General features: G+C 43.9%; 2 protein-coding genes across 2 annotated transcripts in view; one reads left to right on the top strand and one right to left on the bottom strand.

Moving 5' to 3' along the window:
• LOC134207589 (cartilage oligomeric matrix protein-like) overlaps nucleotides 1-4,328 on the top strand; it is a 31,393-nt gene extending 27,065 nt beyond the window's left edge. The window contains exons 2-6 of the mRNA XM_062683295.1: nucleotides 1,564-1,935; nucleotides 1,991-3,268; nucleotides 3,323-3,551; nucleotides 3,608-4,116; nucleotides 4,187-4,328. Coding sequence (XP_062539279.1) covers nucleotides 1,740-1,935; nucleotides 1,991-3,268; nucleotides 3,323-3,551; nucleotides 3,608-4,116; nucleotides 4,187-4,284 — 2,310 coding nt within the window. The 5' untranslated portion in view covers nucleotides 1,564-1,739 and the 3' untranslated portion in view covers nucleotides 4,285-4,328. The remainder of the gene's footprint in view (nucleotides 1-1,563; nucleotides 1,936-1,990; nucleotides 3,269-3,322; nucleotides 3,552-3,607; nucleotides 4,117-4,186) is intronic.
• The window catches only part of LOC134207590 (uncharacterized), a 310,800-nt gene that overhangs the window by 67,575 nt on the left and 218,900 nt on the right, over nucleotides 1-24,325 (bottom strand).

The raw sequence follows: 24,325 nt of genomic DNA, 5'->3' as shown, positions 1-24,325 counted from the left end.
CCTGGAGGAACTTCCTGGAGGAACTTCCGGAGGAGTTCCTGGAGGAACTTCCGGAGGAGTTCCTGGAGGAACTTCCGGAGGAGTTCCTGGAGGAACTTCCGGAGGAGTTCCTGGAGGAACTTCCGGAGGAGTTCCTGGAGGAACTTCTGGAGGAGTTCCTGGAGAAACTTCCGGAGGAATTCCTGGAGGAACTTCCGGAGGAGTTCCTGGAGCAACTTCCGGAGGAGTTTCTGGAGGGACTTCCGGAGGAGTTCCTGGAGGAACTTCCGGAGGAGTTCCTGGAGGAACTTCCGGAGGAGTTCCTGGAGGAACTTCCGGAGGAGTTCCTGGAGGAACTTCCGGAGGAGTTCCTGGAGCAACTTCCGGAGGAATTGCTGGAGAAACTTCCGGAGGAATTGCTGGAGGAGCTTTCGGAGGAATTCCTGGAGGAACTTTCGGAGGAATTCCTGGAGGAACTTCCGGAGGAATTCCTGGAGGAACTTCCGGAGGGATTCCTGGAGGAACTTCTGGAAGAATTGATGGAGGAACTTCCGGAGGAATTGCTGGAGGAACTTTCGGAGGAATTTCCCGAGGATCATCCGGAGGAATTCATGGAGGAATTATGGAGGAGTTCCAGAAGGAACTTACGGAGCAATCAGCAGGAACCTACGGAGGAGTTCCTGGAGGAACTTACGGAGGAATTCCTGGAGGAACTTATGGAGGGAATCCCGGAGGAACTTACGGAGGAAATGCTGGAGGAACTTCCTAAGTAATTCCTTTGCGGAACTTCCGGACGAATTTCTTTGTTGAACTTCCGGAGCAATTCCTCAGTGGAACTGAGTTTAGGGAAGAATCTGGCAAAATAGGTTAATTTTGAGTCACGCCAGAATCCAATGCAATCCATTGCACCAATGTTCTATTAACACGTTAGTGATTATTAGCAGCTTATTTGTCTAAATCGTGAGTTCAGGAGAGAATCGGGCAAAATAGGCTAATTTTGAGTTATGCCACGCACAAAATGCAATCCATATCATTGATATTCTATCAACACTTGAGTAATATTTGAGTCCTCTCCGGGAGCGGCAAATAAGATTTTCCGTTGATTGTTGAAAATTTGTTTTGGGAAATTGATTGAAAAGACTTATTTCCATGTTTCCATGTCCATATAAAATAGCTTTGGTGGTGCCAACTTGCGAATACTTGCAGCTTGTTGTAGAGGTTTAACCGAGTCCAATGTCGATTCCTACCGTTCAAGAGAACGTTGATTTGTAAGGAATTTTCTTTAAAGTACACACTAAAAAAGCGTGCACGAATTTATGAATTGATTTGATTTTAATCACGTCTTCGGAAACACCAATCATGTGCCCTGGAAAACGTGACTGGTGTTCCCGAATCTTTGGTTCACGATACAGTATCAACATCCACCAGAAACTGAATTATTTTACATGCTTTGCTAAATTTATCTTGTTATAGAATTACATTTTGATATTATGTTCAATTCCATTGAATTGCGAGCTTCGAAGTCTGCTGCCGCGTTTTAATTTATCAATATCTTTTTCATTTGTATGTGAATACGCCTCCAAGCAACATTATAGTCTTGTGAAAACCCACCATTACTGGACCAAACTATTGCACTGATAACCCATTCACGGAATTCATTTGTCGGAGATCAAATTTCAGAGCATCCCATTTGCAATGCTAAAACCCTTCGAATAATTAACACGGTCTCAGTTGCGAATTCACCATCGTCCGAAGCGGATATGTTGATCAAGTTGTGTTGGTTAATTTGGCTCTGTCCGGTTCTGGTCGCTCAGCTGGAGGAACTTCGACGGTACGATGACACCCGCGATTGGTACCAGGATCACCTATACGTTCCCAATCGGAATCCAAGGCTACCCCGCAACCGACATGTTCCCCCTGGAATGGATGCCCCCCGGTACGAGTTCGACTGCGATGGTGAGTGTCGATGTTACCAGGCAAGAGTTTCCGAGTTTTAACATTTAACATTTAGCTCATTTTGCGTTAATCTGGAACGAACTGAACTTCCTGCGAAGTTTGGCGGACAAGTGCACCGGATGCCCCCAGGAGTATACGTTCCCTGTTTTGGATAAGGATTACTGCTACAATGGAATATGCTTTGAAGATGTGCAATGCCATGAGCGTAGAGGCAAACCGTATTGCGAACTGTGCCCAGTGGGATTCGATGGAGATGGTCGGAACTGTTCCCGGAGGAACGTATGTCGGAAGCAGCCCTGCTACAAAGACGTCGAGTGTGAAATGGTGGATACGTATCCGTACTTTATGTGCGGAGAGTGTCCTGGTGGGTATGAAGGCGATGGCGTCGACTGTAAAAGGATGGATACATGCGGGAAGCAGCCCTGCTTCACGGGTGTAAGCTGTCAGTGGGCTGCGACTGTTCCTTACTTTGAATGTGGGCCATGTCCGTCGGGTTATGAGGGAAATGGGAGGCTCTGCAGTCGTAACGCTTGTCTGGATAGGCCTTGTTTTTCCGGCGTTAAGTGTTCCAAAAAGAACACAGATCCGTATTTCAGCTGTGGAACATGTCCAGTTGGCACTGCTGGGAATGGAGTTCTTTGTGCTGCGGATTCCGACCAGGATGGTTATCCAGATAAAGCATTGAGCTGTTCGGAGCCACAGTGTGCGCAGGACAATTGTTTAAGTTTGCCGAACTCCGGTCAAGAGGATCTAAACGGGAATGGCATTGGAGATGTTTGCGAAAAAGATGCGGATTTGGACGGTGTTGATAATAAGTATGATAACTGTCCATCCAAATCAAATCGCGGACAGCAGGATATAGATGAAGATAAGATCGGTGATGCATGCGACAATTGTCCAAGTTTGTCTAACACAGATCAACTTGACGTAGACGGAGATGGTGTGGGAGATGTATGCGATGATGATTTGGATGGGGATGGGAAGCAGAATACGGCGGACAATTGCAAGTGGATATTCAATCCTGGTCAAGCAGATAAGGACGGTGATGGCGTTGGAGATGTGTGTGATAATTGTCCGAGCAAAGCGAACAGAAACCAGAAGGACTCGGATGGCGACGAAGTTGGTGACATGTGTGAAACGGGTCTGGACGCTGACGGGGATGGCATTCAGAACATTCGTGACAACTGCTGGAATGTGTCGAATGCCGACCAGTTGGACTCGGATTCTGACGGAATTGGCGACGCGTGTGACAAAGACAAAGACAACGATGGTATATTCAACGAGGAAGATAACTGTAGTTTGGTATCGAACCCGGACCAACTCGATCACAACAGTAAGTTTACTTGTGATTTGACAAATCCCAAAGTCAGACATATTTTTTTTTCAGTGAATGGAGTTGGTGATGCATGCGAAGTGGACTTCGATGGAGACGGTATTGTTGATTGGCTGGACAACTGTCCCAAGAATGCACGAATCAGGCAATCTGATTTCCGGAAATTCATCACCGTAGCTTTAGATCCCGAAGGGTCAAGTCAATTTGATCCGTATTGGGAAATTCGTAATAAAGGAGCGGAGATATTTCAAAAGTTCAACAGTGATCCCGGTTTGGCAATTGGGTAAGATTCACATGATTTGTAATGAGTTTGATAGCGGAGTTTATCATCCATTACAGGCGCGATCGCTTACAAGGGGTGGACTTCGAGGGCACGTTTTATGTAACTGATCAGGAGGATGACGATTTTGTTGGGTTCGTATTTGGCTATGTTAATAACCGAAAATTTTATATGGCCTCGTGGAAAAAAGATAATCAGGATTACTGGGAATCGCATCCGTTCTCTGCCAGTGCGACTTCCGGTATCTTGCTGAAGCTTGTAAACAGCAGCACCGGACCGGGAACGTATTTGCGAAACAGTTTGTGGCATGACGAAAGCGTGTACTCGCAGACAAAGCTCTTGTGGCAAGATCCCGTCAGCAAGGGCTGGCTTCCGAATACCTCGTATAGATGGAAGCTGCTTCATCGACCGTCGATTGGACTGATTCGATTCCGGCTATACAAAGGATCCCACATGGAAGCCGATTCAGGCAACATATTCGATTACGCTATCAAGGGCGGTCGTCTGGGTGTATATTGCTTCTCGCAGGAGGAAATCACGTGGTCCAATCTGATGTATCGCTGTAATGGTGAGTCCCCATAGTCCCGTAGCTCTATTTTTTGAATGATCAGTAATTATGTTTGCCATTGCAATATTAGATAACTACCCAAAGGATATATTTGACGAAATAAAACCTAAGCTACGGCCGGAGCTCATCAAGAAGATCGAATCGCTTAAGGCTGATATAAACTGGTAGATTGCTGCTTATTAACATACTTAACAAATACATAACTGATACTGCAGGCATTTGAATCTACTTTAATGGTTCCGATATTCTCCTAGCTACCTCCGTTTATGGCATGAATCGTTTCAACAAAAAGATATCTACAGTTTCTTTCCGTATCCAACGTCTGTTTTAAGGGCTTTCAAAAATCTAAACTGCTGTAAAAATCGCATTTCTTGACCGATTCTTTCGCAACAAGTTGCATTCCATCCGGATGGACCCCAATTTTTGATTTATACTATATTATACTTATACTATATTATACTTTATCAAGGCTATCCACAGTACGGTTCTAGAATTATTCCAGATTTCGTTGGGGTCAGTTGTCCCCGGAATAAGAGGCCATTTACAATTTTAAGGCAAAACAGGTCGTGCGACACCTCAAACTTCATGATTTCACAAAGCAATGATACAAATGATATTTTTGGTGTTCCTGGCCAATCAGACTCAATCTGGCCACATCGGTCACAATCCGGGAACCTACGGAATGGCCATTTTCTAAATTGATCCAAAATAGGTCGTGCGACACCTCAAACTTCATGATTTTACAAAGCAATGATGGGAATGATATTTTTAGGGTTCCTGGCCCACTCGGATCCATTCCGGTCACAATCCGGAGGACCTACGGAATGGCCATTTTCTAAATTGATTCAAAATAGGTCGTGCGACACCTCAAACTTCATGATTTTACAAAGCAATGATGGGAATGATATTTTAGGGTTCCTGGCCCACTCGGATTCAATCCGGCCACATCGGTCCCAATCCGGGGACCAACGGAATTAGAGATGGGCAAAACGGATCACTTTGATGAACGGATCAGATCTGGGTTATTCATTCTAATGATCCGGATCTTTCAACCGGATCCGATCCTTAGAACAAAACGTAAGGAGAATGCAAAAAAGTGAAACCTTCGTCATTCTGCCTCACACTTTTGAACCGTACTGACAATAACTTTACCCTTTCTTGTGTACAAGCGTACGGATTACAAAGAATGAACTTTTTATTTTATTATTTCCTTACAAATGGTCAAATAATTTGCTGATCTGGTGAACCGGATCTTTTAAAAAATGATCCACGAATCATTCACTCACTTTAAAGATCCGGATCATTTGACCGATTCCGGATCTGAACGCCCATCTCTAAACGGAATGGTCATTTTCAAAATTGATTCGACACCTCAAACTTCATGATTTTACAAAGCAATTATGGGAATGATATTGTTGGGGTTCCTGGCCCACTCGGTTTCAATCCGGCCACATCGGTCCCAATCCGGGGACCAACGGAATGGCCATTTTCAAAATTGATTCAAAATAGGTCGTGCGACACCTCAAACTTCATGATTTTACAAAGCAATGATGAGAATGATATTTTCAGGGTTCCTGGCCCACTCGGATCCATTCCGGTCACAATCCGGAGGACCTACGGAATGGCCATTTTCTAAATTGATTCAAAATAGGTCGTGCGACACCTCAAACTTCATGACTTTACAAAGCAATAATGGGAATGATATTTTAGGGTTCCTGGCCCACTCGGATTCAATCCGGCCACATCGGTCCCAATTCGGGGACCAACGGAATGGCCATTTTCTAAATTGACTCAAAATAGGTCGTGCGACACCTCAAACTTCATGATTTTACAAAGCAATTATGGGAATGATATTGTTGGGGTTCCTGGCCCACTCGGTTTCAATCCGGCCACATCGGTCCCAATCCGGGGACCAACGGAATGGCCATTTTCAAAATTGATTCAAAATAGGTCGTGCGACACCTCAAACTTCATGATTTTACAAAGCAATGATGAGAATGATATTTTCAGGGTTCCTGGCCCACTCGGATCCAATCCGGCCACAATCCGGAAGACCTACGGAATGGCCATTTTCCAAATTGATTCAAAATAGGTCGTGTGACACCTCAAACTTCATGATTTCACAAAGCAATGATGGGAGGTTGGGGCAAAACAACTCGATAAGTTTCGGGCTCCAGAATTCTCCCCTGGGAACTTCTAAATTCCTCCGGAAAGTAATCCACAAATTCCTTCGAAAATCGTTCGAAAATCTTTCTCATGTAATTGTAATTTCTCCTTATCTAGAAACCCCTCACTAAATTCATGAGGAAATTCCTTGAAGATTTCTTTTCTTCTCCAATTTTTCCTTCTAGACATTTCTTTGGCTATTCTTCCAGAAAAAACTCCCGGCATTTCCTTCAGGAATACATTCGTGAGTTCCTTCAAGAATACAAACGGAATTTCCTTCCAAAATTCCGCTAGAAGTTTCTTCAGAAATTTATGACGGAAATCCTCCGATTTCGCTCCACAATTTCACTTGTAAATCTATAAGAAATTCCTTCGGAAATTCTTCTAGGAACTTCTCCGGCCAGGAACTCCTCCTTTAATTCCTCCAGGATAACTTTCAGGAGTTTTTCCGGTAATACCTCCATAAATTTAAAAGCGAAATCCCCTAGGATTTCATTCTGGAATTCTTTCCGCTATTACTTCAGAATATCATTCAAGAATTCATCTAAAAATTTCTTTAGAAATTCATCCAGGAATTTGTCCATATATTTCCTCGGAAATTCTTCCAGGTATTTTCCCGGGAATTGCTTCAGGTACTTCTCCAGGAATTCCTTCAGCAATTTCTCCCGAAATTTTTCCGCGGAATTGTCCTGGAATGCTTTCCGGACTTCACTAGAAATTCACTCCAGAATTTCATTCGGATATTAATTTGAGAGTTCCTCCAAGATACATTTCAAGAGTTCTTCCAAGTATTTCTTCAGAACTATCTCCGGAAATTCATCCGGTAATTTCTTCAGCATTTCATCTGGGAATTTCTGCAATAATTTCTCCTGGTATTTTTCCGGGAATTCCTTCAAATTTTTATCCAGAAATTCCTCCATGAACTTATCCAAGAATTAGTTTAGGACTTCCTTGTGAGAATTCTTCCGGAAGTGCTTGTGGGACCTCCTCCAGAAGTTTTTCCAAGAGTTCCTCTGGGAATCCCTCCAAGAACTTCACAGAGAAATCCAGGAGGATATATGGCAGGAATTTTACGGGAAATGGGATTTCGAAAGATCCTCTAGAAATTCAACTCCGGGTATTCCAACGACTGTTCCTCTGAAAATTTCTCCGGGAGTTCATCCAGAAATTCCTCCAGGAGCTCCTCCGGAAATTACTCCAGGAGTTCCTTCTTAGAGAAACACTCGGGGGAACTGCCTTAGAAACTTCCGGAGGAATGCTCATAGAAACTGCCGATGGATCTCCCGCAGGAATTTTCGTAGTAACTGCCGAAAGAGCTCCAGGAGGAATTTCAGGAGGAACTCCTAGCAGAATTCCTAGAGGGACTCCCAGAGAAACTATTGAAAGAAGTTTGGGAGGAATTTCTAGCTAAATTTCTGAAGAAGGACTAAATGATTTCCTGAAAAAAGCCTGCATGATTTTCTGGAAGAGCTACTGGTAGAACTCCCAGAGGCATTCTTGAAATAACTTCCGGAGGAATTTCTGAAAAAACTCCCGGGAGAATTTTCAAATGAACCCCCGAAGGAACTGCCAGTGAAACTACCAGAAGAATGCTCGAAAAAATTCTTGGATAATTCATATATATATATATATCTGAAGAAGCCTAAATGAATTCCATAAAGAAAGCTTAAATGAATTCCCGGAGGAAATTCTGGGGAAATTTCCGGAAGAGGAACCCCCGTAGGATCTACCGATAGAACTACCGGAATAATTCTCGGAGAAAATCCTGCAGGAACTCTTTGAGGAACTGCCGGTGGAATTCCCGGAGGAACTCCAAGAGAAATTTTCAGAAAAACTACTGGAGGATGTCCCAGTAGAAATCTTGAAGTTTCCACCGGAATTCCATCAGGATTTCTTTGGGAATTAATCTAGGAATTCCTCCGAAAATTCCATTGTTGATTTCATTTACGGTATAATTTCTGTATACATTTTCGGTGGAATTCCTGGGTTCCTGGATTGTGACCGATGTGGTCGGATTGAATCCGAGTGGGCTAGGAACCCTAAAAATATCATTCTCATCATTGCTTTGTGAAATCATGAAGTTTGTGGTGTCGCACGACCTATTTTGAATCAATTTAGAAAATGGCCATTCCGTAGGTCCCCGGATTGGGACTGATGTGGCCGGATTGAATCCGAGTGGGCCAGGAACCCTAAAAATATCATTCCCATCATTGCTTTGTAAAATCATGAAGTTTGAGGTGTCGCACGACCTATTTTGAATCAATTTAGAAAATGGCCATTCCGTTGGTCCCCGGATTGGGACTGATGTGGCCGGATTGAATCCGAGTGGGCCAGGAACCCTAGAAATATCGTTCCCATCATCGCTTTGTAAAATCATGAAGTTTGAGGTGTCGCACGACCTATTTTGAATCAATTTAGAAAATGACCATTCCGTAGGTCCCCGGATTGGGACTGATGTGGCCGGATTGAATCCGAGTGGGCCAGGAACCCTAAAAATATCGTTCCCATCATCGCTTTGTAAAATCATGAAGTTTGAGGTGTCGCACGACCTATTTTGAATCAATTTAGAAAATGACCATTCCGTAGGTCCCCGGATTGTGACCGATGTGGCCAAATTGAATCCGAGTGGGCCAGGAACCCCAAAAATATCATTCGCATCATTGCTTTGTGAAATCATGAAGTTTGAGGTGTCGCACGACCTGTTTTGACTTAAAATTGTAAATGGCCACATATTCCGGGGACAACTGACCCCAACGGAATCTGGAATAATTCTGGAACCATACTGTGAATAGCCTCGAACTAGTGTAAATCAAAAATTGGGATCCATCCGGATGGATTGCAACTTGTTGCGAAAGAATCGGTCAAGAAATGCGGTTTTTACAGCAGTTTGGATTTTTGAAAGCCCTTAAAAACAGACGTTGGGGACGGAAAGGTTAAAATAATAATTGCTTAATTAGCACTCAGTGGCGACGGAATCCGTTTCATCCGAGTCCATTATTTCCGATTTGGTCGCACGCTTCCGCCAGATCGCCCACATGAACAAGTGCACCAACATAAATTCTAGTTAAATTTTTCGTCTTTGGAGGGAGTGGTGTGAAATGCGATCTATGGATTTTGAAATCAAACGTCTAATGAAGTTTCAGCAACTTTAATTTGGAATCGTTTACACTGCGCTCAATAAAATCAAACCTTCTTTTACCAACAGGTTGCGCATCTTTCCTAATTCAGTCAATATCTGTCCTAAAAGACGTACCTCATATCTAGAGAATTTGAAGCGTTGTTAGGAGTCTAACATCTTTTCCGTGCATAATCGGCATAATCCCCCCGTCCATAATCAAATTCATGTGACCTTAAACTTCATCTGTGTCAAGTGTGCGCAGATTATTCACATGACAGATTTTCAAAAATATGTTCAATACAAATGTGTTACAAAGAAATTTACTGATTTGCAACACGATTCAATACGATACGTTAAAGATGTTTTATCGCGACATCCCGAACCTCAGGACACAAAAAAAGTGTCGGGGAATGGACTCAACATTTACATCAGAATAATCAAATATACTTTAAACCGTCTTAGACGGTTTAATACATTCCACTTAACGAGCTTAATATATTTTTCTGAAAATATACTTTACTGTATCCACTGGTTCATCCCAAAAATATTTTTCGACTTTCGAAACACAAAAAGGAAAACGTGTTTTTATTCCGCTTCTCTCCTTTACACCACAATTTTTTGTTACAAATGGGCACTCCCATACTGCTTTTCAATGTTTACCCGACTTGTACGATCCCACCTGCTGATGTTTCCCCATCAAACGAGACATCGTCATTAATTGGCGTGTCAAATTCAATTTTCGAACGATTGCTTACCTATTCCAAATCGCCCAATTTGGATTCGGATCTATTTCGAAGGACAAAATCCTGTTCCGACCATAAGGGGGCGCATATTAGCGCGCTCTCCCACCGACGACGACCGTTCGGTTGTCTTTGCTTTGGATCTTCGTCGCAGTAGGCGGCGCCATCAGCAGCAGCGTCGGCGATCGTTTGTGTTATTAGCCCATTAAAAAGACGTAAAAGTTGTCATTGCCTAATAAAGGTGAATTTGTGGCTCTGACGAAAATAAAATAAGGATTGATAACTTCACACAAATGGTCAAATGAGCAGACAGTTGAGATATCAGTTTCTTTTTTTAATCTTTTGTAAATAATAGAAGTGGCTAAAAGCCACCCTAATAAGGTCGATACAAATTAATTAGTTTATGTCAACACTCCTTTAATTTAACCAAAATATTTAGGGGCTCTCCTTAGCCGAGCGGTAAGACGCGCGGCTACAAAGCAAGACCATGCTGAGGGTGGCTGGGTTCGATTCCCAGTGCCGGTCTAGACTCGACTTCCCTGGGCATAAAAGTATCATCGTGTTAGCCTCATGATATACGAATGCAAAAATGGTAACTTGGCTTAGAAACCTCGCAGTTAATAACTGTGAAAGTGCTTAATGAACACTAAGCTGCGAGGCGGCTCTGTCCCAGTTTGGGGATGTAATGCCAATAAGAAGAAGAATTTAATGGGCACAAAACAGCGTTTTATTTATCTTGGCTCGAATCATTTCTAGATCGAAACTTTGCTAGGGTGCACGAACAGGATAAGTTGGTTTACCGATTTGCAGTACCTGGCAAAATTAAAATTTGCAATAGTTCAGTGATTTTTTTCCACTGTTTTTAATAGTTGGAAAAAATCTTAAAGAGTTCGTCGACCGACTGTTACTAAAATCTACAAAATTTTAACCTATAGAAATTGGTGCCATCCATACTAATACATTGTTGCAGTGATGAACATCTTGAACAGAGGGAACAAAAGCCGTCATCAGGTGCACCAGCTGCAGAACTGAACTTTTAAGGGCCCCAGCCGCGCTCACAGAAGAAAGAGGTTTTCGTACAACGTACGCAGAAAATCAGAATTTTTAGTAAAATTCACTTCACTGCTACTGACGGTGCATCGGTGAACAGAATAAATATTAGCGACGATGGACTGGCTGTGTTCAACAGATTGAGACCGCTTGGAGAGTCCTTCGTCGGCGAATACCAAGCAGGTTTTCGTGAGGGCCGATCAACGAAGGATCAAATGTTTACCCTGAGACGAATCCTTGATAAATTCCGGGAGTACAACTTGCAGACACATCATCTGTTTATTGACTTCAAGGCGGCGTATGATTCAGTGAAACGGGATGAATTATGGCAAATTATGCTTGAACATAGTTTTCCGCCGAAACTGATACGACTGATTCGTATAACGTTGGGACGGATCGAAAACAAGTGCAAGGGTTGCGGATGAAATATCGACGTCATTTGTTACCTTAGATGGATTAAAGCAGGGTGATGCAATCTCGAATCTACTGTTCAATATAGCGCTCGAGGGAGCGATTAGGAAGCTGGTGTGCAAAGAAGCGGTACCATTATCACAAGATCGCATATGCTCCTTGGATTTGCGGACGATATCGATATTATCGGGATTGATCGCCGTGCCGTTGAAGAGGCTTTTGTGCCTTTTAAGAGGGAGACAGCGAGGATTGAACTCACGATCAATACCAGCAAACCGAAGTATATGGTCGCTGATAATCAACGTGGATTCATTAGTGGTGGTGGTAGCGAAATGGTACTGGATGGTGGAAAGTTTGAAGTGGTAGAAGAGTTTGTGTATCTTGGAACATTAGTGACGTGCGATAATGATGTTACCCGCGAGGTGAAAAGGCGTATTGCAGCTGCAAATGGGGCTTTTTACGGACTTCGTAATCAGCTTAAGTCCCGTAGTCTGCAAACGAAAACAAAACTCGCGCTGTATACTACTCTGATTTTTCCGGTGGCTTTATACGGCCATGAAACATGGACGTTAAAGGAGGCTGATCGGAGAGCTTTCGGAGTGTTTGAGCGTAAGATGCTGCGGACAATACTCGGCGGTAAACAGGAGAATGGTATCTGGCGGCGTCGCATGAATCACTAGTTGTGCCAGGTGTATAAAGGGCTGGATATTATTTTTTTTTTAAGGTTTACTGGCGGGACTCTGAATAGAGTAGAAACCTCTGCACCAGGCCTTTGATGATACCGTTGCATAATTCCTTTCGAAGCAGTTTGCCAGCCGTACACGGAACATGTCGTCCAAGAAGACGCTGTTGCAACTGAATCAGAGGGAATTACGTTCATAAATAGTCAGACAGGTCTCATGCTAACTAACATCGTTATAGTTTAAAGTCATTTTTGTCATTTTCTTGTCAGAGTCAAACTATTTTGTCAGTTTTTATGCTATTTAGACGTCTATTGTCATTGTACGCGCTCGAAATCGACCGAAGCAGTTTTTTCAACTCACATGGAACATGTTGCCCAATGCTTCATCGAAGAAACTGAGTCGGAAGTTTTTTTTTATCAAGTATAAGAAAGTGTTCAAACCCCGATTTATAAAAAATGTTAATAATTAATAACTTTTGAAGCAGTTTTCCAGCCGTACAAGGATCATGTCGTCCATTAAGACACTGTTGAACTGGCTCAAAAGACATTACATTTACAACTCTAATAGATACTCTCTCCCATTATCTCATTCCTAATCATATAGATTTTTTTTAATCTTTCGTTTATTTTGGAGGCTCAATTGCCGAATCATATAGATTGATCTGTACGATGTCATTCTTGTCTTTATGGTCAGAAGGTATGAAGTATGCGTTCCTTGAATTACTTTGTTTGCCTAAGTTATTGGTTCATCCTGTGTCAATACTATCAAACACAATGTAAGTTATGTCTTGTAAAAAGTGGAAATTGTTCATGCATTTAGTCTATTTTATTGTTATTCCTTTGTCAAGGTATTACTATTATTATATTCTAATAAGTAGCTTGATCGTTTCCAAACTAACTGTATTTATGTATCATGTACTAATGATCAGTTATGAGTCAGCTATAGGATTCACTTTTCGGTGGTAAAGTAAAGCTTCATCACGCCTATTCCCTACTATAAGTAAAAATTATCGTGAATGAAGCCGTCATAAGATTGTTCATATACCATAATTATAATTTGCGGTATTTTTTATTATTGCTCTTCGAAGTGAGGCATAACAAAATAAAACTGGCACCACGTTCCTAGTTTTGAAAAAACTTCTACTCAGTGAATCCAGCAGTCGATTCCCTACGAATGTCTTGAATTTCGTCTTGTTTTTTTTTAAATAAATGCCTAGCTAGCTAAATGTAAGCGTGGCTACGACTCATCGTCACAGAGAACGCATCAGAAAAGTATTGCCGAAAAGAAGAGAACTCACATCATTATCACTGATGAAAAAGGCCTCTGCTTGGCTGCACTACCATTCAAGGCTCCAAGACACGAGATCCGTTGGATCACATGCAAATGCCGTAAATTAGTGCGTCAATGCCAGATATGTAACGCGGCACCAAATAAAAATAGTCAACATGTGATACCACCACGACAGGATATGTCTTTGGTTGCCATATCAGTGCTAATGGCGTAAGCCGACCCACCGCGGCAAGGTAACATATCCGAGGGGAAGGATAAAGGGCTGGATATTATTAAGCTTATACAACACGGCATACCACAGTAGGCTGGTCACGTTGTTCATATGCCAGAAGAACGTCAAGCGAAGATAATATTTAGTAGAGAACCCGGAAGAGTCCGCAGGCTTCGTGGAAGGCCGCGCACACGATGGCTTTTTGCAGTTGAAGAGGACCTGAGGGCGCTCAATGTTCAGGGCGACTGGTAGCGATTGGCCCAGGATCGAGTCCAGTGGAGAAGGATACTCTATTCGGCGTAGGTTCTTCGAAGAGTTGTAGCCCATCAAGTATCAAGTAAGTACGCCTTTCCAATCACAATCGGCAACAACACCGAAACCAGAAGGTAGAGAAAATTTGCTTCTACTGCTACTGACGCCAACGTAAGCCACCCGATGATTTGTTGCTTAAACGTGATAGGCACCATCCATGTTGTTCGGACACGGATAGATACTAAGTTTTGAAGCAGTGCGTTTTATAGAATCAGCTCAAACTAAAAATAGAATTTATTTAGACAACTTGATAATCAGGATTGTACAGTCTGTGTCGCTTACATATTTAGTTTCCAATCCCTGGCAATTACAAGCACGATAGGCAACGTATAAACTCATACTCGAAATAACCCTAGAATCTATACGAATATTGAATTACTAATATTTAGTAATATAAGAATATCAATTATCTACTTACATCAGTTACTTAATTTAGCAACAACTCAATTAGATATTCGTAGATTAATGTATTATTAAAGAGGATAACCTAAATTATTGGGCTGTATATAATGAGGAAATAATTAGCAACGTTCATATATAATTTTAGGTGTTGTTGTTACCAAACAATATAAATTTTCACTAGCACGAATTTGTGGTTCTAGAGAAGCAATAATTATAGCAATTCAATTATAATTCACTCTAAATCGTTCAATCGTTTGTAATCTAATTACATATGCACATGCGTTGTTCACCAATCGATCGCTATCGTGTTGTTGACATTATACAATAGACGTTGTCTGTCACAACCAGCAATGTAGTTCAGAGAGTAGGTACGACGTCCGTTGGTAGTGGTTGTAACAGTTCCCTGGCCCGTAAATCCAGTCCAAAACCTGCTTCAGGACCAGATTTACCAGAAGATGCAATTTCAATCACTGCCAATTTAGTTACCGGTCGACGGTAAAAACCTTGATTGGTACGCACCGTTGCCTGTCTGATGCGGTTATCCTTTCCAGTTATTACGGCTTCCACTTGACCTCTAATCCATCCGTTGCGGTTGTAACCATCTACGATGAAGACCAAATCTCCAGGTGTCAACTGCTTGCCTTCCTCTAACCATTTGCTGCGGCAGTTAAGTGTAGGCAAATATTCCTTTATCCACCTCTGTTACTAAGCATCCGCAATCAGCTGTGAACGCTTGTATGAATTTCGAAGTGCTTCAGCTGGGTCCATAGGTGATGCTTCCGGGTTCTCCAAACACGTACTAACACCCCTAACGAAACAATTGGGTGTCAGATCTTCAGCATGAATTGAGTCCTGCGGCATGTACACTAATGGTGTACAGATTTATTTATTTATCATCAGACTAAGGCCGGAGTGGCCTGTGCTGCACATAAAAGACTTCTCCATTCAGCTCGGTTCAAGGCTGCACTTCGCCAACCACGCAGTCTGCGGAGGGTCCGCAAGTCGTCCTCCACCTGATCGATCCACCTTGCCCGCTGTGCACCTCGCCTTCTTGTTCCCGCCGGATCGTTGTCGAGAACCATTTTCACCGGATTACTGTCCGACATTCTGGCTACGTGCCCGGCCCACCGCAGTCTTCCGATTTTCGCGGTGTGAACGATGGATGGTTCTCCCAACAGCTGATGCAACTCGTGGTTCATTCGCCTCCTCCACGTACCGTCCGCCATCTGCACCCCACCATAGATGGTACGCAACACTTTCCTTTCGAAAACTCCCAGTGCGCGTTGGTCCTCCACGAGCATCGTCCAGGTCTCGTGTCCGTAGAGAACTACCGGTCTTATAAGCGTTTTGTAGATAGTCAGTTTGGTACGGCGGCGAACTCTATTCGATCGGAGCGTCTTGCGGAGTCCAAAGTACGTACGATTTCCAGCCACTATGCGTCTCCGAATTTCTCTGCTGGTATCGTTATCGGCGGTCACCAGTGAGCCCAAGTACACGAATTCTTCAACCACCTCGATTTCGTCACCACCGATAGAAACTCGTGGCCTCTCTTGAGCCTCTTCCTATCATGTACTTCGTCTTCGACGTGTTGATGACTAGTCCAATCCGTTTAGCTTCGCTTTTCAGTCTGATGTAGGCTTCCTCCATCCTCTCAAAGTTACGTGCCATGATATCAATGTCGTCGGCGAAGCCAAATAACTGGACGGACTTCGTGAAAATCGTACCACTCGTGTCAATCCCTGCCCTTCGTATTACTCCTCCAAAGCGATGTTGAATAGCAGACACGAAAGACCATCACATTGCCGGAACCCTCTACGGGGTTCGATGGGACTCGAGAATGCCCTGAAACTCGAACTACGCACATCACCCGTTCCATCGTCGCCTTGATCAACCGTATCAGTTTATCCGGAAATCCGTTTTCGTGCATTAGCTGCCATAGCTGGTCCCGATCGATTGTATCATATGCGGCTTTGAAGTCGATAAATAGATGATGTGTGGGCACGTTGTATTCGCGGCATTTCTGCAATACCTGACGTATGGCGAACACCTGGTCTGTGGTAGAGCATTCACCCATAAATCCCGCCTGGTACTGCCCCACGAACTCTCTTGCAATTGGTGTTAGTCGACGGCATAAAATTTGGGAGAGTACCTTGTAGGCGGCGTTCAGCAATGTGATTGCGCGGTAGTTGCTACAATCCAGCTTATCGCCCTTTTTGTAGATGGGACACACGACACCATCCATCCACTCCTGCGGCAGAACCTCATCCTCCCAAACCTTGGTAATCACCCAGTGCAGCGCTCTAGCCAGTGCTTCACCACCGTGTTTAAACAGCTCTCCTGGAAGTTGGTCAACTCCAGGGGCTTTGTTGTTTTCAGCCGGCCGATCTCCTCCTGGATTTCCTGGAGATTCGGAGCCGGAAGTCGCATGTCCTGCGCGCGTGCTCCTAGGTTCATTACCATACCGCCACCGTTGTCTGCCATATCGCCATTCAGGTGCTCTTCGTAGTGCTGCCGCCACCTTTGGATCACCTCACGCTCGTTCGTAAGAAGGTTCCCGTTTATGTCCTTACACATATCGGGCTGCGGCACGTGGCCCTTACGTGAACAGTTCAACTTCTCATAGAACTTTCGTGCGTTATTAGCGCGGTACAGTTCCTCCGTCTCTTCACGGTCTCGATCTTCCTGCTGGCGCTTTTTCCTCCGGAAAATCGAGTTTTGTCTGTTCCGCGCCCGTTTGTATCGTGCCTCGTTCGCCCTCGTGCGGTGTTGCAGCAATCTCGCCCATGCTGCATTCTTCTCCTCAACTAACTGCTCACATTCGCCGTCATACCAGTCGTTTCTGGTGTACAGATGAACACCGCGAATTGATAAGCACGTGAATAATACTATCCACCTCTTCTCGACGTGCCTGCCAACTACTACTTCCACGGGGCCAAAGTAGTCAATTCCCACATGACTGAACGGCCTAACGAATGGAGTTATCCGTTCTATAGGCAGCGGGGCCATCCTTGGTGTAGGTGGTTGACTTCTCTTTACTTTACATGATTGACAAGCCTCAACGATTTTTGAAACACATGTCCGAACCTTTGGGATGTAAAATCGTATTCGCAATTCGTCCACGACTGTCTCCTTGTAGCCGTGACCAAAGCGTCGATGTAAATGATCAACTAGTTGCTTAGTAACTGGATGATTTCTTGGCAATATGATCGGGAAGCGCGTGTCGTAAGGAACGAATTCAGCTTCACTTAAACGGCCATCCACGCGTAGAACTTGGGCTTCATCCAAGAAAGGAGCAAGTTTATAGATAATACTTTTTTATCAATCGTCAACCATCGTTCTGTCGTTGATTTCTGATTGTGATACAGAATTGATATTTCATCTCCGAAGACGTCATGCTGTGCCAATTTCCATAGGACGATTTCTGCCTTCTCGTATTCTTCTTGTTTCAATGGTACCGTCGTACATTTCACTTCTCGACGCAGGAACCCTTTCACATTTTCACTGGTCTTGACTGCTTCTAATGGTAGTTTCTGATGACTTCTTTGACAATTGGAGATGAAACGAAACACGCACGAAATAGTGCGAACCCATATATTCCACTTTGAGATGCGCCTGACATCGACGACTGGATAATTGAAATCAGAAGCATGGTAAAGATGACAAACTCGTAGCTCCTCGAGGGTATTCGGAGCCATTTGATTGATCCTCGTCTAACTGTTTTCCGGCGCATATAGAATATTTGGTCCTTCAAACCATTCACCGGTCGATGTCAAACAGCTTTCCCGTTTCTTTCTAGTAAGCAGATCCGCAATGTTTATTTTAGTGCGGATATAATGCCATTCATCAACTGTGGTTTCTTGGAGAATTCCCCAATTCTGAAGCCGACAAAGGGCTTGTACTTCCTCTGGTCGGACTGTATCCACGAAAGAACGGTTCGAGAATCTGACCATAGTAGACGCTTCGAAACCTTTATCCTGTGGTTTGCAACCACCGTATTGGCCATTCGAGCTCCGAGAACGGCGGCTTGTATTTCCATTCTGGGAATGGAGAGCTGCTTCAAAGGCGCAACTTTAGTCTTGGCCATCACTAAACTACAAATTATTCCTCTGGATGATTCAAATCGGAGATACGCTACACACCCATATGCTTCAGACCTCGCAAAATACGTGAAATTGTACTGTATCGTAGCACTTGTACTGTATCGTAGCAGCCACTCTTCCATAAATCCTGAAGCAATATTTTTCCATGTAGGATAAATGGTGCCAACAGCCCTAAAGGGTCATATAGACTTATGACACAACTGAGCGCAGTTCTTTTCGTTGGTCGAGCAGAGCCTAGCAGATATGGTGCTAAGGAATCTCGAAAGGATGTTGAAAAAATAAAGACATCATCTTTGGGTCGCCAAATAACGAAGCTTGTCGGGTTTTTTGGGATTCAGAACCACCCGACAGGGGAGCTCCTTTGCTGATGCTTTGTGTATGTATTTCTTTATCTGGTATTCATTGATCTGCCGTTTGACTTTCTCATTCAGAACTGGATACTTGTCCAAACGACGTTCCAATCCACGTAGTCGATACAAAGCCATAGGTAAGCTATCAGGCAGACAGAAGTTATCCTTTTTCCACAACAAGCTTGTTTCGTATCGGCCGTTTCGTTTCACCGTCGTCCTTTCCATGAGTTCTCTTGCTCTGCGATCCGCATCCGATTCAAGAAGTCAGCTCACTGTGCGTTCAATATTCTCGATGGTGAAGTACTTTCTCATGCTGTCATGCAACTCATCATTCGAAAATCCTGCATTGTGTCCTACGAAAGATTCTTTCGGTGTAGCCAGTCGCCTGGGGCCATAAACAGTCCATCCGAGGTGAGACCTAACACCTATCGGTTCGCCTGCATTTCCAACGCGGGCTTCCAGAGGTGCTAGCAGGTAGGCATGTCGCTCTTCATTTTAGGGTCAATTACGAGGGTGTGTTCGGTGGCTTCGGACACCAATTTCGATGTATACTGTGCAAAGGTACCAAGTGTCACTGGCTGAACAAACCGCTTAAATTGAACCCATTCTCTTTTTGTAGCTGAGGGAAACTTATCGACAAGCTCTTGGATGAGTACAGGGTTTACGAGATGATCGTGAAAATTTGCTGCCACGACATGGTCGCACAGTTCCTGTACTGCCAGTCCGAATGGGATGAAAGTTTCTAAACGATCGGCTTTGGGAGCTTCAGCTCTTCTCACCTTATTTAACCCTCTAAGACCCGGGACGAACGGATTTTTTTCAAATGGCTCGCATTCAGCACCTGATCGTCGGAATTCCTCGCGGTTTCGTTTGTGCTCAATGGGAATAGCTATATTTTTGCTCTGATACATTTTCAAATAAATTTTTTTGTTCAGGTCCGAGTTATTGCTAAAAATAAGTGTGCGCGGGGGTGTTTTTTCTATAATTCAAACATCTCTTCAATATTCTGGACGTGTTCATGCCCAAAATTTATCAAATCACCCATCAAACCAACCAACAAAAGATATTTGTAAAGATTTTTAGTCGATTCCGATGTTTTCACCATTTGAGGATTGACTGAATTCAGGGCCGCATTCAGGGGTTACAATGGTAGAGTATGGGCTAAAAATTCAACTACAATGAAATTTGCATGAGCATGCGGCTGCACAAATTTGAAAAGGAGTTTTAAATATTTAATTTTCAATTGAAAATGAGATTCTGAAATTCTTATCAGGGCCGGATTTAGGGGTCGAAATGGGGGTGACCAGGGGCCATATCACCAATTGCAATGAAACTGGGCATGCGACTGCTCAAACTTCATGTAAACACATCAGGAGGTCAAAGAACTCTCTTTGAATTTGAAATTGACCTTCCGTAATTTTGACCAGGGCCGGCTTCAGGGGTCCAAATGGGGAGGGCAAGGGCCATATCACCAAAAGCAATGAAACTGGGCATGCGACTGCTCAAACACCATGGAAAAACATCAGGAGCTCAAAGAAATCTGTTTCAAATGGAAATTGATCGTCTGAAATTTCAACCAGGGCCGGATTTAGGAGTGAAAATGGGAAGGGCAGAAGCCATAACACCAATTGCAATGAAACAGGGCATGCGACTGCTCAAACTTCATGAAAACACATCAGGAGCTCAAAGAACTCTGTTTGAATTTGAAATTGACCTTCTGAAATTTTGACCAGGGCCGGATTCAGGGGTCTAAATGGGGAGAGCAAGGGCCATATCACCAATTGCAATAAAACTGGGCATGCGACTGCTCAAACTTCATGAAAACACATCAGGAGCACAAAGAACTCTGTTTGAATTTGAAATTGACCTTCTGTAATTTTGACCAGGGCCAGCTTCATGGGTCCAAATGGGGAGGGCAAGGGCCATATCACCAAAAGCAATGAAACTGGGCATGCGACTGCTCAAACACCATGGAAACACTTCAGGAGCTCAAAGAAATCTGTTCAAATGGAAATTGATCTTCTGAAATTTCAACCAGGGCCGGATTTAGGAGTGAAAATGGGAAGGGCAGAAGCCATAACACCAATTGCAATGAAACAGGGCATGCGACTGCTCAAACTTCATGAAAACACATCAGGAGCTCAAAGAACTCTGTTTGAATTTGAAATTGACCTTCTGTAATTTTGACCAGGACCGGATTCAGGGGTCCAAATGGGGAGAGCAAGGGCCATATCACCAAAAGCAATGAAACTGGGCATGCGATTGCTCAAACACCATGAAAACACATCAGGAGCACAAAGAACTCTGTTTGAATTTGAAATTGACCTTCTGTTATTTTGACCAGGGCCGGCTTCAGGGGTCCAAATGGGGAGGGCAAGGGCCATATCACCAAAAGCAATGAAACTGGGCATGCGACTGCTCAAACACCATGGAAACACATCAGGAGCTCAAAGAAATCTGTTTTAAATGGAAATTGATCTTCTGAAATTTCAACCAGGGCCGGATTTAGGAGTGAAAATGGGGAAGGCAGTGTCATATCACCAATTGCAATGAAACAGGGCATGCGACTGCTCAAACTTCATGAAAACACATCAGGAGCTCAAAGAATTTTGCTCGAACTTCAAATTGTCTTTCCGAAATTTTGACCAGGACCGACTTCAGGGGTCCAAATGAGGAGAGCAAAGGCCATATCACCAATAGAAATAAAACTGGGCAGTGGGCATGCGACTGCTCAAACTTCATGAAAACACATCAGGATCTCAAAGAACTCTGTTTGAATTTAAAATTTCAACCAGGGCCAGATTCAGGGGTGAAAATATGGAGAGCGGGCTGCTCAAACATCATGAAAACACATCAGGAGCTCAAAGTATTCTGATTGAACTTGAAACTGCTCTGATACAAATTTCAGGAATTTCTCCGGAAAATACTCCAGGAATTCCTCTAGAAGTTCCTCCAGGAATTCCTCTAGAAGTTCCTCCGGGAATTCATCCAAAAGTTCCTCCAGGAATTTCTCCGGAAGTTCCTCCAGGAATTCCTCCGGAAGTTCCTCCAGGAATTCCTCCGGAAGTTCCTCCAGGAGTTCCTCCGGAAGTTCCTCCAGGAATTCCTCCGGAAGTTCCTCTTGGAATTCCTCCGGAAGTTCCTCCAGGAATTCCTCCGGAAGTTCCTCCAGGAATTCCTCCGGAAGTTCCTCCAGGAATTCCTCCGGAAGTTCCTCAGGAATTCCTCCGGAAGTTCCTCCAGGAATTCCTCCGGAAGTTCCTCCAGGAATTCCTCCGGAAGTTCCTCCAGGAATTCCTCCGGAAGTTCCTCCAGGAATTCCTCCGGAAGTTCCTCCAGGAATTCCTCCGGAAGTTCCTCCAGGAATTCCTCCGGAAGTTCCTCCAGGAATTCCTCCGGAAGTTCCTCCAGGAATTCCTCGGAAGTTCCTCAGGAATTCCTCCGGAAGTTCCTCCAGAATTCCTCGGAAGTTCCTCCAGGAATTCCTCGGAAGTTCCTCCAGGAATTCCTCCGGAAGTTCCTCAGGAATTCCTCCGGAAGTTCCTCAGGAATTCCTCGGAAGTTCCTCAGGAATTCCTCCGGAAGTTCCTCCAGGAATTCCTCCGGAAGTTCCTCCAGGAATTCCTCCGGAAGTTCCTCCAGGAATTCCTCCAGGAAGTTCCTCAGGAATTCCTCCGGAAGTTCCTCAGGAATTCCTCCGGAAGTTCCTCCAGGAATTCCTCGGAAGTTCCTCCAGGAATTCCACCGGAAGTTCCTCAGGAATTCCTCCAGGAGGAACTTCTGGAGGAATTCCTGGAGGAATTCTGGAGGAACTTCCGGAGGCTGGAGGAACTTCCGGAGGAATTCCTAGAGGAACTTCCGGAGGAATTCCTAGAGGAACTTCCGGAGGAATTCCTAGAGGAACTTCCGGAGGAATTCCTGAAGGAACTTCCGGAGGAATTCCCGGAGGAACTTCTATAAAATTTCCTGGAGGAACTTCCGAATGAATTCCTGGAGGGATTTCTGAAGGAACTTCCGGAGGAACTTCGGCAGAAATTCTTGGAGGATTTTCCGGAGGATTTCCTGAAAGAACTTCCGGAGGATTTCCTGAAAGAACTTCCGGAGGAATTCCTGGAGGAACTTCCGGAGGAATTCCAAGAGGAACTTCCGGAGGAATTCCTGGAGGAACTTCCGGATAAATTCCTGGAGGAACTTCCGGAGGATTTCCTGGAGGAACTTCCGGAGAAATTCCTGGAGGAACTTCCGGGGAAATTCCTGGAGGAACTTCCGGAGAAATTCCTGGAGGAACTTTTGGAGGAATTTCCGGAGGAACTTCTGGACGAATTCCTGGAGTATTTTCCGGAGAAATTCCTGAAATTTGTATCAGAGCATTTTCAAGTTCAATCAGAATACTTTGAGCTCCTGATGTGTTTTCATGATGTTTAAGCAGTCCGCTCTCCATATTTTCACCCCTGAATCCGGCCCTGGTTGAAATTTCAGAAGGTCAATTTCAAATTCAAACAGAGTTCTTTGAGATCCTGATGTGTTTTCATGAAGTTTGAGCAGTCGCATGCACACTGCCCAGTTTTATTTCTATTGGTGATATGGCCTTTGCTCTCCCCAGTTGGACCCCTGAAGCCGGTCCTGGTCAAAATTTCGGAAAGACAATTTGAAGTTCGAGCAGAATTCTTTGAGCTCCTGATGTGTTTTCATGAAGTTTGAGCAGTCGCATGCCCTGTTTCATTGCAATTGGTGATATGGCCCCTGCCCTCCCCATTTTCACTCCTAAATCCGGCCCTGGTTGAAATTTCAGACGATAAATTTCCATTTGAAACAGATTTCTTTGAGCTCCTGATGTGTTTCCATGGTGTTTGAGCAGTCGCATGCCCAGTTTCATTGCTTTTGGTGATATGGCCCTTGCCCTCCCCATTTGGACCCCTGAAGCCGGCCCTGGTCAAAATTACGGAAGGTCAATTTCAAATTCAAAGAGAGTTCTTTGACCTCCTGATGTGTTTACATGAAGTTTGAGCAGTCGCATGCCCAGTTTCATTGCAATTGGTGATATGGCCCCTGGTCACCCCCATTTCGACCCCAAATCCGGCCCTGATAAGAATTTCAGAATCTAATTTTCAATTGAAAATTAAATATTTAAAACCCCTGATTTTTAAATTTGTGCAGCCGCATGCTCATGCAAATTTCATTGTAATTGAATTTTTGCCCATACTCTACCATTGTAACCCCTGAATGCGGCCCTGAATTCAGTCAATCCTGCCCTACTCAAATGGTGAAAACATCGGAATCGACTAAAAATCTTTACAAATATATTTTTGGGTTGGTTTGATGGGTGATTTGATAAATTTTGGGCTTGAACACGTCCAGAATATTGAAGAGATGTTT

This window comes from Armigeres subalbatus, chromosome 1 (assembly GCF_024139115.2).
Source record: "Armigeres subalbatus isolate Guangzhou_Male chromosome 1, GZ_Asu_2, whole genome shotgun sequence".
Lineage (NCBI taxonomy): Eukaryota > Metazoa > Arthropoda > Insecta > Diptera > Culicidae > Armigeres > Armigeres subalbatus.
Note: the sequence above shows the minus strand (reverse complement) of the source record. Positions and strands in the feature narration are given on the sequence as shown.